Source organism: Sciurus carolinensis, chromosome 16 (genome assembly GCF_902686445.1).
Source record: "Sciurus carolinensis chromosome 16, mSciCar1.2, whole genome shotgun sequence".
Classification (NCBI taxonomy): Eukaryota; Metazoa; Chordata; class Mammalia; order Rodentia; family Sciuridae; genus Sciurus; species Sciurus carolinensis.
The window spans coordinates 44,337,773-44,358,175 of record NC_062228.1 but is presented as its reverse complement, the minus strand read 5'-3'; the positions used below and the strand labels follow the sequence as shown (position 1 = coordinate 44,358,175).

The window sequence follows — 20,403 nt, the reverse complement described above, 5'->3', positions numbered from 1 at the left end:
TTGCCGCCCCTCCCCCACAATCCTTGACACTCTTGTAGCTTTCAAGTTTACGTGATGATCTTTCTCGGGTTCACTATCGTCATCGTATGGCTTCCTTCTTTTATTATGTACATTCATTTATTTTTATTTTATTTTGTTTTGTGGCACAAGGGTCTTAGGCATGCAAGGCAAGTGCGCTACTACTGAGCTATACCCCCATTCCTGTCTTAGTTTAATACTGTTTAAAAAACACCCTTAATCTCAGTAGCATACAGTAGGTAGCATTTATTCTCGTGTTCAGGTTGTTCGGTTCACTATATTAAGCGGATCTAGGGTGCTTCTGGTTGAGTGACAGAACTGTAGGATGAATTCAGTTCTGCCCTGCATTTATTCTTTGTTGGGCTCAAGCCAAAAGAACAATGGTTACCAGGGCATTTTCATTCCAGGGTGATCACCAGAGCACAGCACAGATCATGCAGATAACTTAAAAATCTCTGCCCCCAAATATACTGATATTTTGTTGATCGAAGTAAGTCAGTGTTTAAGTTCAACGTCACTTAAGACCTATGAAGTGTAACTAGAAATGGGAAAGTTACCTGGCAAATAATGTGAATGTATAATAATCCTGTTAGTCAGGGTTGAAGAATTAGGACCAGGATTCCAGTCTGCTACATTAAGAAACGTATTTCTTTATTCTGGCAAATGCCTTTCAGTCCAGGTTATCTTGACTGATAATAATCCTTTTCTGATTTTGTTACTGTATTTATCAGGAATTTTTTTCAATTCCTTTCTTTTATGTCTTTATGTTTCAGATTTCTTGTGAGGAGCACATTGCTGAGCTTTTTACTCTTTTATCCTGTTTAATAGGTGAGTATAATTAGTTGCATTTATCATAATTAGTAATAAAATTTTTCATTTTCTGTTTTTTATTGTCCAGGTTTATTCCTTTTTCTCTCTCCACTGGTTTGATTTCTGCTCTCATCCTTGAATTTTTAATATACATACTTATCAAAACCCAAACTCAAGTAAGACTTGAACTCTCAAAACTCCATAAACTACCCATCCTTTTCTTTTATTCATGTCTGACATATTACTTCCTCCTAGTTTAAAATCACCAATTTAGAAGTATTTCATTTGATATGTATATATGTATATTTTTAAATTGTAAAATATAAAAATACAGAATTTACTCTCTGAACTATATTTAATCATACAGTTCTTTGGCATTGAGTACATTTACACTGTTAGTCTTTCATCATCACTGCTCATTCCCAGAATTCTTTTTATCTTGCAAAACGGAAACTTGGTCCTTTTTCAAAAAATACTTTTAGTTGTAGATGGACACAATATCTTTATTTTATTTATTTTGTGGTACTGAGGTTTGAACCTAGTGCTTCACACATGCTAGGCAAGTGCTCTACCACTGAACTACAACCCCAGCCCAAGAAATTTGGTAGCTTAAACAATGAATCCTTATTTCACATTACCCTTAGTTCTGGCAACCACTATTTTACTTTGTTCCTATGAATTTGACAACTGTAGATAACATAAGAATTATAACACATTTTTCTGGCTTAACATATAGTTAACAATGTTCTTAACATTCATCTTTGTTAGTGTGTATCATAATTTTCTTCCTTTTCAAAGCTGAATAATAATTTTTTCTTTTTGTATATAATGTTTATCCATCCATCAATGAATATTGGGCTGCTTATATTGGCTGTTGCAAATAATGCTACTCTAAAGATGAGTATAGGAACTTGTTTGAGTCCCTACTTTCAATTATCTTGATTTTCTTCAAGAAGAATTACAAGAATTACTTGGTCATATAGTAACTCTGCTTTTAATTTTTGACTGCCATACTGTTTTCCATAGTGGCTGACATTTTATCAACCTGCTGAGTACCACCTATCAATGGTAAAACAGAAAAAAAAATTTTTTGTTTTCATGGAGTTTTTATTGGGGAAGGACAGATAGATTGTACATATGATAAATAAATTGCACAGTTATTTTAGAAGGTAATGATTGTCATTAAAAGAATACTATGTAAGAAGTCTATATCAAGCATAGCCCTTTTCAAAATTTATTGAAATTAGTAGCTGGGTAGAGCACTTGCCTAACATGAGTGAGGCACTAGGTTTGATTCTCAGCACCACATATAAATAAATGAATAAAAATAAAGGTCTAGCAACATCTAAATATATATATGAAAAAAATTTTTCAAAAATTTATTATAATTAATAAATTAATATATCTTAATTTACATTTCATTTATTTGTCCAGTATCTTTGTGACACGGGTATAATTCTCATTTCAAATGAAAAGTCTTGGAATTCTAAATTATAACTCTTCTTAACTTCAGTTGCCAAAGTAACTCAGAATAGAATTACTGGACTTTTAATGCAACTGGGGTTACTGCAAATCTGAGTTTTTTTTTTTATTCACCTTTATATCTTTCACTTTATCAAGTCTATGCCTTTATACTTTTAGAGGGTATTTGAGGAGCAAATATGTGAACATCACTTTGTCTCTAGACTCTTTGTGTCTCAATATATTGAGTATTTGGTTCAACCTAGGTTGATGAGTTTTCCTCTTGACATCTGCTGCACTCTGCATCCATTATCTCTATTCAGTGACTCCAGAGAGTGTGAAGCAAGGAAGACAGTGGTTAGGCCTACATTAATCTATGCAATAAATTTACTTCAAAATTTAGAGGCTTAAATAACAATAAACATTTGTCAGCTAATTATGTCTGTGGAATGTGATCTGCTGATTATTCTGGCTTGGTATCTCACACAAAGTTGTAGTCAAAATGATAGCATGGCTGCAGGCCTCAGAAGACTAAAGTTGGGTGGGAGGCTTTGCTTCCAGGATGGTTGTCAAATTAGTGTTAGCTATTGACAGGTTTCCTCACCTGTCTTCATAGTATGGCAGCTGTCTTTGTTTAAGATGCATGATCTTAAAATGTTTAAGATGGAAGCCCCACAGTCTTTTATGATCTAACCTTGGAAGTCACATACCATCATCTCTTCAGTCTTCCATTGTTTATAACAGATCAATCCTATTAGGTGTGGGAGGTGTCTGATTTGAATACCAGGAGACAGTGATCATTGGGGAACTTTCTGGAGACTGGTTACCACAGGATAAGATGAAAAAGCAGTAGGTAATTGGATTTATGTCTTAAGCCCACAGGTTCTGATTCCACAAGGATAAGACAGATTTGTGGTATGAATAAAAAGCCTGAGGAACAGAAATCGTGGAAGCAGACCTCTTGACTTGAAATTTACCTGGAAAGCTGGAGAGATCTTGAAAAGACCTCACCCTGGAGTTTCTGCACCTGCAGACAACTTGACCATTTTTCCCAGAGCAGGCAAGGTCTGAATATCTCTGCCTTCAGAGATCAGCAATAATAGATGTGTGACAATGGCTCATTTGACCCAGATGATGGAAAGGAGAGGTAAGATGGCTTAAAGATGGGTAGAGTTTAGGGGAAAGAAGTTACATATTCAGGGGTAGTGTAAAAGAGAAAATTCAATACTCTTATCAAGAAAGTTCACTTGGAGGATGTGAGGTCGATCTGGCTGCGACATCTGTCACCCCATTGATCGCCAGGGTTGATTCGGCTGATCTGGCTGGCTAGGCGAGTGTCCCCTTCCTCCCTCACTGCTCCATGTGCGTCCCTCCCGAAGCTGCGCGCTCCGTCGAAGAGGACGACCTTCCCTGATAGAGGAGGACCGTTCTTCGGTCAAGGGTATACGAGTAGCTGTGCTCCCCTACTAGAACCTCTAAACAAGCTCTCAAGAAAGTTCACTTGGAGGCTAGGGTTGTGGCTCAGTGGTAGAGTGCTTGCCTAGCATATGTGAGACACTGGGTTTGATCGTTAGCACCACATAAAAATAAATAAAATAATGGGCATTGTGTCCATCTACAACTAAGAAAAATATTTAAAAAAAGAACACATGGGTGTCATTGACTCTGCAGGGCAAATATTTACTTTTTATTCATTTTATTTTTTAAAATAAAATCATAAAATACAATTTCTATTTTTCTTATGGGATACATTTAAATAGCGTTTTTTAAATGCTGTTATATAACTATAAATGTTTTCTATTCCATTCCTCCTCATCCCTGTTACCACTCCCCAAAGCCAACTACTTTGAATCTTTTTGGAAATTTATCATCATCTTCTTTTCTTTTTTTTTTAATTGACATCCTTATATGGCTAATGTCTGATTTCTCATTTTTATGTTTTCTATTCATTTTTGATAACATACATAAGAATTTAGCTCTCTAACCCTTCCCATGTTAGCCCACTTCAACATACTCTTCTTGCCCTTCTTTCTTATATGGTACAGGAGGTTGACCATATGTCAGATCTATAGGCATTTTCTTTTGGGCTAGTCAGTTACCCCAGCAAGAACTAGATTTGCTTGAGGAATATAAGCCAGAACTACTTTTGGGGAGTCAAACAAAGGAAAAAATTGTGTGGAAGGGTATCATATGAGACCTTTCATTTATCTTTTTCTACATTCAGCACTATCTTCATCCAAATCTGGTATGCTGATATCCAGAGCCTGTGTCATTCATTATATCTAGACAAAAAAATTCTAAGCCCCCCCCCTTTCTTTTTGTTAGTGTAAAGGAATTGTTACCATGTTACGTGGGGTGAAAGAAGACAGTAGGAGGTTTTAACACCTTTTTTATAATGTCTTACATTCAGTTCCTGGTTTTTGAGCCCTATTTCCAAACTGTTGTCTGCAGAACTACCTAATACCTCCATTTATGACCCTTTTTAGACTACTATGATGACTCTCCCACCCTCCCCGCAACCCTCACTTAAGCTTTAGCTTTTTCTTGTTTTGATACCACTCATATGTCTGTTCTCCAGCTTCAAAAATTTTAAACATCTCTTACCTGCTGAAATCTTCTATTTGTACAGTTTAGCTCCTTTGTTGCTTTAACTAACCTTTTGGTTGGGTTTGGGAAGAGAGCAGAATAAGTACAAGTATTCAGTCTTCCATTTTTCCCTGAATATTTTAGGGTAATGAAAGAAAACCAAAAAGCATCAAGTTGTTGTAAAATGAAATTAGAATGATGACTAGATTTCCTCTGTCATATGAATGTTCCTCAGTGCCTTTAACTAATATCTGATTAATGTTTTTTTCCTAAATTCTTTAAGAGAAAACTTAATGGCCATCCTAATCCTTAAGTCTTTGCAGCATATATTACATGCTTAAGGTTAATTTCCTATTGGCAAAGTATTTCTTGGGAAATACTATATTGTCAGTAAATTCATTGAACATGTTATACTTAACCATTAAGAAATCTTTATCATCCCCAGCACCCCCCAAAAAAAAAAAAAATCTTTATCAGACCCTATATGATTGAATTAGTTATCCACATACATTTCTGTGTCTCTATAGTTTTATTGCATTTAACATTTCTCATGGCTCTGAGGAACATTCATTTGTAGGGGATCTGATAGTTGTGTGGTACTGAAAATTTCCATATTCCTTTATCTGGAACTCTGAAGCAAAACTATTTTGTTTCTTTTTCCTTAGCTTGGTGTTCTCAGGACTCTGCCCTTTCTGCGGAAGAAGAGGATACAAGCAGGTCTCTTGTACGTTTTAAGTGTTTGTTTCCTGCATTATTTCGCAGTGCAGTTGAAGTGGGTTACTATAACTATCAGTAAGGTGGAAAAAATTAAGTCAGTGAAAATAAGTGAGGAAAAATACAGAGACAATCAGATCCAGTGGGAAAATGGGAACATGTCTCTGAAGAAATAAGTACATACAGAATAATTCAAGTTGGGTTCAGATTTGAATAGGATTTGGAGAGGCAAAGCGAACTGGGACACAAAGTCCATTCCATAATTTGCATTGTTTATGAGGGAAAAACTTAAAATTATTTAAGGAAAGGAAATGATTTTTATTGGCATCTAGGCCAAAAAAGAAATTCTAAAATAATTCTATAACTTATTATAATTTTAAGCTCAGTGTTTAAAACATATTGACCAAAGATCAAAAACTAAAATCACTTAGCATGCATTAAGGCCCAGAGTTTGATCCCCAGCACTACAAAAACAAACAACCAACAACAAAAACAAAATCAGCTAGAACAGTAAATGGAACTTGTGTCTTTAAAATGATCCTACTTACATGTTTTCTGCAGTTTGAATTTTTTTTTTTTTTTTTTTTTTTCTTTTTATTGTAAACAAATGGGATACATGTTGTTTCTCTGTTTGTACATGGCGTAAAGGCATACCATTTGTGTAATCATAAATTTACATAGGGTAATGTTGTTTGATTCATTCTGCCATTTTTTCCCTTCCCCCCCTCCCCTCCCACCCTTCCCCTCCATCTATACAGTCCTTCCTTCCTCCATTCCTGCCCCCCTCCCTAAACCCAACTCCAACCCCAACACTAACCCTTCCCACCCCCATTATGTGTCATCATCCACTTATTAGCGATATCATTCTTCCTTTGGTTTTTTGAGATTGGCTTATCTCACTTAGCATGATATTCTCCAGTTTCATCCATTTGCCTGCAAATGCCATAATTTTATCATTCTTTATGGCTGAGTAATATTCCATTGTATATATATACCACATTTTCTTTATCCATTCATCAATTGAAGGACATCTAGGTTGGTTCCACAATCTGGCTATTGTGAACTGAGCAGCTATGAACATTGATGTGGCTGTATCTCTGTAATATGCTGATTTTAAGTCCTTTGGGTATAGGCCAAGGAGTGGGATAGCTGGGTCAAATGGTGTTTCCATTCCAAGTTTTCTAAGGAATCTCCACACTGCTTTCCAGAGTGGCTGCACTAATTTGCAGCCCCACCAGCAATGTAAGAGTGTACCTTTCTCCCCACATCCTCGCCAACACCTGTTGTTGGTTGTATTCTTGATAATTGCCATTCTAATTGGGGTGAGATGGAATCTTAGGGTGGTTTTGATTTGCATTTCTCTTATTACTAGAGATGTTGCAGTTTGAATTTTTGATACAAGTTGAATTAAATTATACCAATATTCTATGGCAAAATCTTGTATTTCTCATACCTGTAGCTTTCTGCATCTTTTTTTTTTTTTTTTTTGGTCATGGAAGATTCATTGTTCTTCATTCTCTCAGCATTACCTGTTTTCCTCTGCTCTTGATTCTTTTTGGTTCCACTGTGGAAGTTGCTCATATACCTATATTTTGAATATTTCTACTTAACTGCCACTTTTTCCTCAGATAATATCTTAACCATCATGAAACATACACACTTCTTTTGACCATATGATTTATACAGCTCATCCTCTTGGCACAGTAGTTCTCTGGACTTAGAGACAGAGTTGGGTCCAAATCTTAACTTAGTGACTTAGAAAGTGTACGATTATGGGCACTCTTTGTGCCTCATTTGCCTCATTTGTAAATGAGGAAAATAATGGAACTTACTTCAAAAGAATGTGGAGAGGGTTAAGTGAACATTATTATCACCCTAAAAAGAAACTGTATCTCTTAACCATCACTTTTCATTTCCCCCAAGACGGGTACAAATTTACTTTATCTCTATGGATTTGCCTATTCTGGACATTTTATATAAATGGAATCTCATATGTGGTCTTGTGACTTCTTCAACTTAGTACAAAGTTTTCTGAGTTCATTCATCCTTTCACTTTATTGGCATTTTATTTCTTTGTATCTCTGAATAATATTCCATAGTTTGGATATGCCACATTTTATTTATTCATTTGTTAGTGGACATTAGAGTCATACGGTTGTTATGAATAAGGTTGTCAAGAATATTATGTAAAATTTTTTTGTGGATGTAATACTGTGTTCAGTTTTCTCAGGTTTGTAACATAGGAATGGAATTGTTGGATCATTGGTAACTATATTGAATCATTTAAGGAATCATCCTGCTGTTTTCCACAGCACTTGTACCATTTTACATTTGTACCAGCAGTGTGTGAGGGTTTTAGTTTCTCCTTTTCCTTGTCATCATTTATTATTTTATGTCCTTTTAACTATAACTGTCCTAGTGGGTATGAAGTAATAACTTATGATTTTGATTTGCATATACTTAATGCCTAGTGATATCAAGCAGTTTTTAGTGCTTCTTTACCACTTGTATGTTTTTGAAGAAATGTCTATTTAGAACTTTTGCCCACTATTAAATTAGTTTGTCTTTTTATTATTGACTTTATAAGAGGTCTTTAACATTTTAATTATAATTTTCATGAAAAATAATGTTGAACTGTCTTCTACTATCCTGTGGGTTGTCTTTTTGCCTTTTTAAAAATAGTTTATAGTAAAAAATAAAGTAAAAATAATTTTGTTCAAAGACAAAAATACATATGGTCTAGGTTCTAAGGATGACCTAAGTAGTCTGGCTTTTCACCTCTACACTGTAGTGTTTAAGAGTTGATTCCCACCATGGCTTCTCCAGCTTCAGTCATTTATCAAAACTAAAATCATACTATAAAGACACATAAAGAAACAGGGCAAATGGAAACCAAGCTTGTTGATCGTTTCTTTCATGTGTTACTTCAGTTGTCCTCAATTGTCTGTTTCTATTGGATGGTTGCCACTTGGCTCTATCATGAACCAGTATATATTCCAAGTGGAACATGTAAGCTGAGAAGGAAGATAAACCAGTGCAATAAAAGAAACATTAACATAGTGACGTGGCCAGTTGATTCTGGAATTACCCACTTGTTTAATTTTGAGCAGTGTGACCTAGCATTCTAACACAGACATTGAAATTATGGAGTAGATTGAAAGAAAGGTGAACACAGTTGAGAGAAGACAAACACCACCTCCTCCATCTTCCTCCTCCTCATTTTCTTGATGATTTTTTTTGTTTGTTTTTTGTTACCAGGGATTGTTCCCAGAAGGTCTCAACCACTGAGCCACATCCCTGTCCCTTTTTATTTTTTATTTTGAGACAGGGTCTTGCAAAGTTGCTGAGGCCATCTTTGAACTTCTGATCCTCCTGCCTCAGCCTCCTGAGTTGCTGGGATTACAGGTGTGTGCCACTGTTCCTGGCTCAGTTTTTAATTTTTCTTATGTTCATTGTTATTTTTGTTTTGTTCCTTATATTTTTAGTATCATATCTAAGAAATGATTGCCTAACCCAAAGTCATGGTTTACACCTTTTTTTTTTTAAGTTGTCAATGGATCTTTTATTTTATTTTATTATTATTATTTTTTTTATTTATTTATATGTGGTGCTGAGTACGAACACAGGGCCTCACACATGGCAGGCAAGTGCTCTGGGCCATGATCCAGCTTTTTTGTTATGCATGTAGACAAGCCATTTGTCTCACCAAAATTTGTTGAAAAAAAAATACTCTTTTTTTCTAGTGAATTATCCTGTCACTGTTGTCAAAAATTTGTTAACTGTGAATGTGAGGTTTATTTCTGGAATCTCAGTTCTATTCCATTGATCTGCTATGTCTGTTCTTATGCCAATACAATGTCTTTATTGTTGTAACTTTGTAGTAAGTTTTGAAATTAGGTAATGTGGGTCTTTGCAAAATTGTTTTGGCTGGCTTAACATGATGGCAAATACCTGTAATCACATCTGTTTGGGAGGCTGAGGCAGGAGGATCACAACGTCAAGGCCAGTCTGGGCAATTTAGGAAGACTCTGCCTCAAAGTACAACATTTTAAAAAGGGAGGCTTGCATGGCATGCATGAGGTTCTGGCCAATCCCTAGTACTGGAATAAAGGAAAAAATTATTCTGGCTATTCTGGGTCCCTTGCATTCTATATGAATTTTAGAATCTGCCTGTTCATTTCTGCAAAAATGTCGATATGTTACGTACTACATTGAATGTATAGATCAATTTGTAGGTGTTTTCATCTTGACCGTGGAGGTGTTGTCATTTTGTCCATATAGTGTTATCATCCTTGAACATGAAATGTCTTTATTTACTTAGATCTTTTAAAATTTTAGTAATAATTTTATTTATTCTGTTAAATTGTTTCCTAAGTGTTCTTTGGATGCTATTGTAAATAGTATTTGCTTTCTTAATTTTCTGTTTGGATATTTACTGCAAGTATCTAGAAATGCAGTTGACTTTTTTTAAAAAATATTTTTAGTTGTAGGTGGACACAGTACTTTATTTTTACATGGTGCTGAGGATCAAACCCAGTGCCTCATACGTGCTAGGCAAGGACTGTACTGCTGAGCCCCAGCCCCAGCCCTGCAATTGGCTTGTGTATATTTATCTTGCATTTTGCAACCTTCTTGAACTCATTTATTCTAGTAGAATTTTACTGGATTCCTTAGATTTTCTTGTACAAAATGACCCATAGATGGCATCATAATAAATGTTAACACCAGATGCTTTCCCCTTGTTTTTGTTCCCTTGTCCACTCTTCCACTTCTATTCATCATTGTAGTGCAGGTTTTAGACAGCACGGCTAGGCAAAAAGATGAAATAAAAGGCATCCAGGGTTGTGGCTCTGTGGTTGAGTGCTTGCCTAGCATGTGTGAGGCACTGAGTTTGATTCTCAGCATAGCATATAAATAAATGAATAAAGTAAAGGTTCATCAACAACTAAAAAAAAAGAAGAAAAAGGCATACAGATTCAAAGGGAGAAAATAAAATGGTTTTTATATTGTCTTTGTTTTCATTCATCTCAAAGTATTTTGTAATTTCTATTGTATGTGTGTATGTGTGTGTATTGTTTGCTCATTGGTTATTTCAGAGTATTATTTAAATAATACTGAGCATGGTGGTACATACCTGAATCCAGTTACTTGGGAACCTGTGGTAGGAAGATCACTTGAGTCCAGGAGTTCAAGACAAGCCTGGGAAACATGACCACTTGGGGAGGGAAGTGTGGGTGGGGATATTGTTTACCTTTTATATTTTTGTGAATTTTACAAATTTCTTTCTGTTCCTTATTTCTTAATTTTTATCCTTTGTGACCAAAGAACATACTTTGTGTGGTTTTACTCCTTTTCAATGTGTTGTATCTTCATTGTCTTCAAATGTGTCTTCAAAATATTGTCTGTCTAGAAGAGTTTTATATGCACTTAAGGAATCAATTGAAAACTCATCTCCAAGATACATTCATATGAAGACTTTGTTCTTGGATATTTGTACTAAAACATAAATCCAAAAGTCAGGTTATTTTACTTGGTAACATTTTGATCCATACAGGAAAAGAGAATTGAAAGCTTTATTTCCAGATTACTTGTGCCATGTAAATCAGCCAGATTTGAGTCTAGCATGAATTCTTGTCAGGTCTTGCACCTGGCTTTACATTTGGACTTGATGTTGGTGGGTACACCAGGAGGTGACATGAAATGAATTGGGATCATTATGGTTAACTTGAACATGTTGGAAACCTAGGAGAGACTGAATGTTGTTAAATGCAGTGCATGAGTTGGAGAGAATGATAAAACCTGACTGAAATATTCTTTTCTTTCTTTCTTTCTTTCTTTCTTTCTTTTTTTTTTTTTTTTTTTTTTTTTTTGTGGTATCAGGAATTGAACCCAGGGCCTTGTGCATGCAAGGCAAGCACTCTACCAGACTGAAATATTCTTTGCAACATAGGCAGCAATGTTTGGACAGAGTGATCACCAGCGATTTTAAAATAAACGATAGCTTGTTAATGGACATTGTCTGTAATACCAAAACCTGCATTTCACTGTCCTGGAATTTGACTTAAAGGGCAGGGTCAAATTATTCAACTTAAGGATCAACTGAAGAATTCGATCTGTAGAGACAGATTTAGTTGATTCTACTTGAGAAGAATTTGTATTCCACTATTGTGGGTGATGTATTCTATAGATGTCTGTTGGATCTACTTGGGGTATATTGTTACTCAAGTCCTCTGTTTTCTTGCTGCTTGCAGATTGTTCTCTCAATTGTTGGAAGATGATATTTGAAACCTTTAACTGCTATTGTTAAATTAATGGTTCTCCAAATGTGTCAAGTTTGTGTTTCATGTGTTTTGAGACTGTTAGGTACATATTACATTTATTGATTGATTGATTGATTAATATAGATATTGGGGATTGAACCTAGGGCCACTTAACCACTGAGCCACATCCCCAACCCTATTTATTTGTATTTTGAGAAAGGGTTTTGCTACATTGCACAGGGCCTTGCTAAAACTGAGGCTGCCTTTGAATGTGTGATCCTCCTGCCTCAGCTTCCCAAGTTGCTAGAATTACAGGTGTGCACCACCAGTGTGCACAAGGTAACTAGGTACGTTACCTTGTAATTGTTATAACATTCTGTCAGATTGACCCCTTTGATGCTTTTGTCATTTTAAAATACCTTCAATCTCTAGTACAAGTTCTTATTATAAATTCTGTTATTTTCTAATGTTAGGATAGCCAGTCCAACTTTCTTGTGATGTATTGTTTTCCATCATTTTGCTTCCAGTCTATTGTTTGAACCTAAAGTATGTCTCTGGTAGACAGCATTGTTTTTCTTTCCAGTCTGATAATCTCTATTTTTTTCTTTTTTGGTTTTGTTTTTTTTTTTTTGTTTTTAGCTTTAGTTAATCTATGCATGATCAATATTGACACCAAAATTTGGTTTATGTCTACCATTTCTCTTATTTCCTTTGTTTTATGTCTTTCCTGTTTCTCCTTTAGTGCTTTATTTTCATCAAGCAAACATTTACTAGTGTAAAATTTTAATTTAATGATTTTTACCCTGCATTTTTTGGTGTTTTATGCTTATACACTTTATCAAAATTAATTCAGATTTACATTTAAATGACATTAAATATACAGCAGCTCTATTCTCTATTCCCTTTTCTCCCACTTTGTACTATTGTATAGTAAACTCAGCCCATTATTAATAATTAGTACCATAATATTACATCTATTAATTTGAAAAAAGTGAGCAAGTATTTATTTAGGTTATGTTATATTAATCTCCTCATTTACCATGGTTTGGAATAAGCAAAAGTGTTATTTGCTTATTCCAGTACAATTTTGGCTTCAAGATTTTCTCTGGTGTTCAACATTTTTACTATGATATATCTGGATGTGGGATTCTGAATTTATTTTATTTGAAGATCAGTGATCTCTTCAAATGAAATGAAGATTAATCTTTTTCATCAAATTTGAGAAATATTTTCCCACTATGTTTTGACTTTTTTCCTACTGCTTTCCTTTTCCTTCTGGTACTTTCCCCATTTGTATATTGGTACACTTAATGGTGTTTCACATTTCTCTGAAGCTCTACTTTTCCTCATTATTTTTCTCTTTGTTCTTTGCATTATATGATTCTTTTCAATCATTCTTCACGCTTGCAGATTTCTTCTTTTTTGTTTGTTTTTGCAGTGCTGGTCAACAAACTTGAGGTCTTGGTTGTGCTAGACAGGTGCTCTACCATTGAGCTATATCACCAGTCCTTTATTTATTTATTTTTTTTCTTCTGCCATTTATATTTCCAGTCTAGCCTATTAGATGAATTTCTTACTTTGGTTATTATAGTTCATAATTTCTTTCTGGCTTTTTATAATTTGTTTCTTTGTTGGTAGTCTGAGTTTAATGAGACATTGTCAGTATTCCTTCCTTCCTTTTTTTTCTTTTCTTTTTTTCTTTCTCTAGAGATTGAACCCCCAGGGGTGCTTAACCACTGAGCCATATCCACAGCCATTTTTATTTTTGATTTCGAGGCAGGATCTCGCTAAGTTGCTTAGGACCTTGCTTAGTTGCTGAGATTGGCCTTGAACTTGCAAACCTCCTGCCTCAGCCTCCTGAGCCACTGTGATTACAGGCATGTGCCACCAACATTTCTGTGTCTATAATGGCTGCTTTGAAATATTAGTGTATTAAATTATTATGGGCCCTCTCATAGGTAGTTTCTATTTTCTATTATTTGTTGCTTGTTTTCCTGTGGATTTCCCTTTTCTGTTTTTTTGCCTGTCAGTCTTTTTGTTGAAAACCGAACTAGGTAGATTATGTATTAAAACAATATGAGGTACTGATTCCCTTCCCTCTTTTTTTTTCTTTTTTTTTTTTTTTTTTTTTGTTTATTTATTTAGTAAGGCTTATTTAGTTTGTAAGGTAATTCTGTTTCTAGTTTTTTGAGTAACTTCCATACTGCTTTCTATAAGGACTGTACTAATTCACATTTCTACCAACAGCACCTCAGTGTATGAGAGTTCCCCTTTCTCTGTCCGTATCTTTAATGACATTTATTGTTTATCTTTTTTTTTTTATCATAGCCATTTGAACTGGGGCAAGGTGACACCTAATTGTAGACTTGATTTGCATTTCCTGATAATTTGTGATGTCAAACAGTTTTTCATATACTTGATGAATATTTGTATGTCCTCTTGAGAAAGGTCTTTTCAAGTCATTTGCCTGTAAAGGAAATAGAATTGCTAAATTGTTAAATTGGATTATTTGGTTTTTGCCTTTGGGTTTAGTTCCTTGTATATCCTGGGACTTAATCCATTGCCATTTGAATAGTTTACAAATATTGTCTCCCAGTCTGTAGTTTGTCCCTTCACTTTGTTGATTGTTTCCATTTTGAAGCTTTTTAGTTTGATGTAATCCCACTTGTTAAGTTTTGCTTTTGTTGGTTGTGATGTTGGGAGCTTATCCAAAAAAATCTATATTGAGACCAATGTTTTGAAGTATTTCTGTTTTGCTTCCTTCTAGTAGTTTCATAGTTTTGGGGTCTTACATTTAAGTCTTTCATCCATTTTGACTGGTTTTTGTATATGGTAAGAGATAACAGTTCTCAGTTCTTCCTTCTAAAGCATGTGGATATCTAGTTTTTCTAGCACCATGTATCGAACATTAACAGGTGAATGTTTTTTCTGCCTTTGTTGAAAATTAATTGGCTATAAATATATGAATTTATTTCTGGGTTCTCTGTTCATTTTTCTATTTGATTTTGTGCCAGTACTATGCTGGCATAAAATCTTTCTTTGTAGTCTGTTTGTAAAGTCAGGTATTAACAATGCCTGCAGCTTTGTTCTTGTTGTTCAGGATTGCTTTGGTTATTAGGAGTTTTTTGTACTAATATTTTGATAGTAATTGCATTGAATCTGTAGATCACTTTGGATAGTATGGATACTTTTGCAATATTAGTTCACTGGCTAGGGTCAGCAGTGAAGCATATGCTTTGCATGTCCCCAGCACCAGAACAGGAAAAAAAAAAAAAATTAATTCCACCAATCCATGAACATGGCGTGTCTTTCTACTTTTTTCTGTCCTCTTCAATTTCTTTCATAAGTGTTTTATAATTTTCTCTGTAGAGATTATTCATTTCCTTGGTAAAATTGATTCCTAAGGTGTGTATGTGAGAGTGCATTTTAATTTTAACTATTGTGAACTTTCCTGATTGCTTTCTCAGAAGTTTCATCATTGGTGTGTAAAAATAACTGATGTTGTATGTTGATTTTTTAAAAATATGTTTTTAGTTGTAAATGGACACAGTGCTTTTATTTTTATGTGGTGTTGAGAATTGAACCCAGTGCCTCACACAAGCTAGGCAAGTCCTCTACCACTGAGCTGCAATTCCAACCCATATGTTGATTTTTGTATCTTTCAACCTTACTGAATTTGTTAGTTCTAATGGTTTTGGTGGGGGGGGGGTGCTTTAGGAGTTTGATATATTTAAAATTATGTTGTCTGTACATAGATAATTTGACATCCTCATTTTGTACTTGGATGTCCATTAATTTTTTTCTCTTATCTTATTGCTATGACTGAGATTTCCAGTACTATGTTAAATAAGATTGGTCAAAGTGGATATCCTTGTCTTATTCCTGATCTTAGAGAAAACAATTTCAGTTTTTTCCGTTCAGTATTATGTTCTCTGTGTCACATATAGCCTTTATCTTGTTAAGGTGCCTTCCTTCAGTACTTAATTTTTGAGGGGTTTTATCATGAAAGGAGTCTGTCTAATCTATAGCAAAGGTTTTGTTTTTTTGTTTTTTTGGGTTTTTTTTTTTTTTTGGTTTTGCATCTCTTGAGGTTATTCATATGGTTTTTATCCTTTATTCTCCTTTTTAAACATTTTTTTTAGTTGAGATGGACATAATACCTTTATCTGATTTATTAATTTTTATGTGGTGCTGAGAATCAAACCCAGTGCCTTACACATGCTAGGCAAGTGCTCTATCACTGAGCTATAACCCCAGCCCTCCTTTATTCTCTTGATGTGATATATTACATTAATTGATTTGCAATATGTTTGTTCAACCACCTGCATCTTTGGGATAATTCTACTTGATCAGGGTGTATAATCCTTTTTATGTAATATTAGATTTAATTTGCTAGTAAATATAGTAGACAACAATTTCCAACAAAATTGTTGAAAATTTTTGCATTTGTGCACATCAAGGATATTGATCTGTTTGCCAGTGAACTTTCACAGTTTTTATCAAGTTTTGGTAGATTCTCTTGAACACATATTTGCCTGAGAACAATTTACAGAGATTTTAATTTTTAAAAAATTGTTTTCTCCAGTTATGCCTGTTTCATTAGGGACCCCATCCATGGACACCTCTCACTGCTATCTAGGAAATAGAACTCTTATCATAATTTAAAAACTTACAAGTCTGTCTTTTAGTGTGCATACTTTTTTTTTAATCTAAGTTTGAATAATTATATTATTTTTTCTTGATTTAGGCTTGACAGGTATTTGTCTAAGTTATTAAGAGTATCAAGGTATCACTGGAAGTGGTTGCCCACACCTGTCATCCTAACTTAGGAGGCTGGGGCAGAAGGCTTGTAAGTTTGAGGCCAGCCCCCCATCAATTTAGTGAGACTATATCTCAAAATTTTTAAAAGGGCTAAGCATGAAACTCATGGTTGTTTTAGTCAGCTTTTTTTGCTGCTGTGACTAAAGACCCAAACAGAACAATTGTAGAGGAAGAAAATTTTATTTGAGGGCTCACAGTTTCAGAGGTCCATAGAAGCCTGGCTCCTTTCCTCAAGGTGAAGGAGAACGTCATGGAGGAAGAGTGTGGCAGAGAGAAGCAGCTCACATGGTGATCAGAAAGCGAAGAGAGTCTCCACTCTCAAGATACAGGATATATACCCCATAGCCACACCCCATTGAGCCACACCCTAACACTTCAGTTATCACTCAGTTAATCCCTGTCAGGGGCTTAAATCACTGATTGGGTTAAGACTCTTACAACCCAATTATTTCTCCTCTGAACCTTCTTGCATTGTCTCATGTGAGCTTTGGGGGGCGGGGGGATACCTCACATCCAAACCATAACAGTGGTAGAGTCCAAATCCCTAGATTTAAACCTAATGCTACTGAAGAAAAACAAAGAGAAGTCAAGGTATTAGTTTTTGGAAATGGAGATACACACACATACATACACACACATTTTTTAAATGACTTTTTAAAGTGTAAAATTGCCAGGTGCAGTGGTGCCTGCCTGTAATCCCAACAACTTTGGAGCCTGAGGCAGGAGGATTGCAAGTTCAAGGCCAGCCTCAGCAATTTAGCGAGTCCCTAAGCAGCTTAGTGAAAGGTATTGTGTCCATCTACAACTAAAAAAAAAATTTTAATTAAAAAATTTAAGTAAAAGCAATTTGTTTCTACATTTACTAGTTCTTTTTTAAAAATATTTTTAACTGTAGATGAATACAATATTTTGTTTATTTTTAATGTGGTGCTGAGGGTCGAACTGAGTGCCTCACACAAAATAGGTGAGTGCTCTACCACTGAGCCACAACCCCACCCCAGTTTACTGGTTCTTATACACTAATAGATATTTGCTCTATTTATTTTAATGATTCCCTTGCTTAATCTTTTTCCTTTAGATTTGAGACTGGATCTCACTATGTTACCCAGTCTGGTCTCAAATTTGTGATCCTTCTGCCTTAACCTCCCAAGTTGCTGGGATTATAGGTGTGTACTACTATGCCTGGCTTTACCTAAAATCTTAAATACTAGGTTTTATGAGTTGTTCTTTTGTTTTGTTTGTATTAGTTTGTTTAGTCCACTATTGAGCAAAAGTATTCCATGTTTGTTTTTTGGTGCCAGAGATTGAACCTACAGGCACTGAGCCATATCCCTAGCCTTTTATGTTTTTTTGTTTGTTTGTTTGTTTTTTTGGGGGGTGCTGGGGATCGAACTCAGGGCCTTGTGCTTACAAGGCAAGCACTCTACCGACTGAGCTATCTCCCCAGCCCCTTTTTGTTTGTTTTGAGACAGGGTTTGGATGAGTTCTTAGGGCCTCTCTAAATTGCTGAGGCAGCTTTGAACAATTCTCCTGCCTCAGCCTCTTGAGCTGCTGGGATTATAGGCATGCACCAATGTTTACTTTTGTTCATATGAGTGATTAGTGAAACCTTTGCACCAAAGGCTATTTTTCTACATCTGTATGGTTTTGTGGGTTTATTGTTTTTGTTGTTGTTTGTTGCTTGTTTTTGCATTCTTCCTCTTCACTGCTTCATCTGATCCTAACCTTAACCCTGTGAAATCAGGAGTGCATGCCACCATTATTAGCTTTTGATCTTTTTGTAGTATTTTCTCCTATTATTGGTGATTTCCTATGCTTCAGTGAAACCTCAGCAGTAAAGGGAACTTCAGGTGTAGGAGTTCTTGTGTGTCCAGTTGTCCATCTTGAATTAGACTATTTATGGGATTCTGAGACTCCCAGCTGCTGATTCGAAGAATTATAGTATGATGGGTAAGAACCTGTGTCTCTGCAGCCACCCTGCTTGAACTGGAATCCCAGCTCTTCCACATAGTAACTTTGTTAGCCAGAGAGTTATTTTTAGCCCCAATTCTCTTCTCTTTTAAATGGATAGTATTAACAGGTACTTCACCAGCCTTATTAGGGGAATTTTAAAAGGTAACATGTCAAAAGAAAGAGCTTTGCCTGACAAGAAGTACTTAGCAGATAACAATATTGATAGTATTAATCTCAACATCTTAGAGAGTTTCTCAGAAGCATTCATTGCAATTCAGCCTTTGATAATTTCTCTTTGTATTTTCTATTTTGTGTCATCCCATTTGTACTATTTCTTGAATAAATTTATGGAATATATGACTGTTTTTCTTTCTCGGAGTCTTTGCAGATAAAAGATTTTTTCTTTTGGATATTGAAGTTTTTAAATGGGAAGTTATGACTAGATTTTTGTGATCAAGTTACATATTTTTCCAGATTTTTTTCATTTGTTTATTGGCTTGTGCTATACCATTCTTATAGTTTCAGTTCTGTACTTTGATTGTAAATAAAATAAAACCCTGAGTCTCTTTCTTTGCCTTTTAACTGTTGGATCTGTCCTTGGCCTTATTGCCCACAGTACATATTCTTTATTAACACTCAGATCCTTCAGCCATCGATCCAGCTCCCAGTTTTAAGGTAGTGGCTAATACATTTCTTATCTCCTTTCTTTGTATGTCTGGCCACATAGTGGACATTTCCAACTGGAAGTTTTGTAGATATTTCAAACTGTATGTACAAATTTTCATGCCTCTCCTCCTACATCCTGCCTATTTCTCTTATCTTTCCTGTGCCACTAGATCACACAACTATCTGGGTAGGTTCTGAGCCAGATACCTGTGAGTTAGGTCCAACTTTTTCATCTCTGGCACAACCCAGTAAAAGTCAGTCCCTCTGACTCCATAGTTTCATCATCTAGCTGATGGACATACTACTGTAGAATATTTCTACTGTAGTGCATTCTCCCCATCATGTAATTCAAATGAGGTAAATATAAAGACCTAATAAAGTTTTTAGTGAACTTTGACCCCTGAATACTAAAGAAGTTCTACTTATTTTGACCATAATCCCTAGTTTCAGTTATTTCAAATTAATTAGGATTGTGTTTTTACAGGAACCAGTGACATTTAAGGATGTGGCTGTGGACCTCACCCAGGAGGAATGGCAGCAAATGAAACCTGCTCAGAGGAACTTATACCGGGATGTGATGCTGGAGAACTATAGCAACCTAGTCATAGTGGGTAAGGGTAGTTTTATAGTTAACACGGAATTCTTTTCTATTTATGAAATGTGTGGAGACTTAAGATTGCCAGATGAGTCTAACCCTCCCTTTCTTCATGTGATTTTTGTGTCAAGATGGTCATTGTAGAGACTGATTGATTACAAATACTTTATGTCATTGTGGAAGCTTCTTTATTCTCATCTTTTATAAGCCCTCAAGCCCTCAGGACTCAGCCCAAGATATATATGGTTGTCTCCAGCAATAATATACAATTTCTTTGTTGTTTCCCTTAATAGGCTATCAAGTCACCAAACCAGATGTGATTTTCAAGTTGGAACAAGAAGAGGAGCCATGGGTGATAGAAGAAGAAATGTTTTGGAGGCATTCTGCAGGTGAATAAATTAAAAATAACTCTGAGTCGGAAAGCCATGTGAAAGCCACGTGACAGTTGTTCAGTAAGCAGTTGCTATTGTTTCACATTTTCCAAGATTTTCCTAAAGGTTCTAGTTGTCTATAGAGTAA

At 35.2% G+C, this 20,403-nt stretch overlaps 1 protein-coding gene and 1 pseudogene across 6 annotated transcripts in view; one reads left to right on the top strand and one right to left on the bottom strand.

Moving 5' to 3' along the window:
* Znf568 (zinc finger protein 568) overlaps positions 1–20,403 on the top strand; it is a 75,978-nt gene that overhangs the window by 599 nt on the left and 54,976 nt on the right. For 3 of the 6 annotated variants that reach the window (XM_047527466.1, XM_047527467.1, XM_047527471.1), the window contains exons 2-6: positions 792–846; positions 3,165–3,436; positions 5,541–5,599; positions 19,774–19,900; positions 20,178–20,273. In XM_047527466.1, the coding sequence (XP_047383422.1) occupies positions 3,403–3,436; positions 5,541–5,599; positions 19,774–19,900; positions 20,178–20,273 (316 nt within the window). In that variant the 5' untranslated portion in view covers positions 792–846; positions 3,165–3,402. Of the gene's footprint in view, positions 1–791; positions 847–3,164; positions 3,437–5,540; positions 5,600–19,773; positions 19,901–20,177; positions 20,274–20,403 lie in introns of those variants that run through there. The other 3 variants (XM_047527468.1, XM_047527469.1, XM_047527472.1) reach the window with 2 other exon arrangements.
* Positions 8,418–8,647, bottom strand: LOC124966975 (protein cornichon homolog 4-like; annotated as a pseudogene).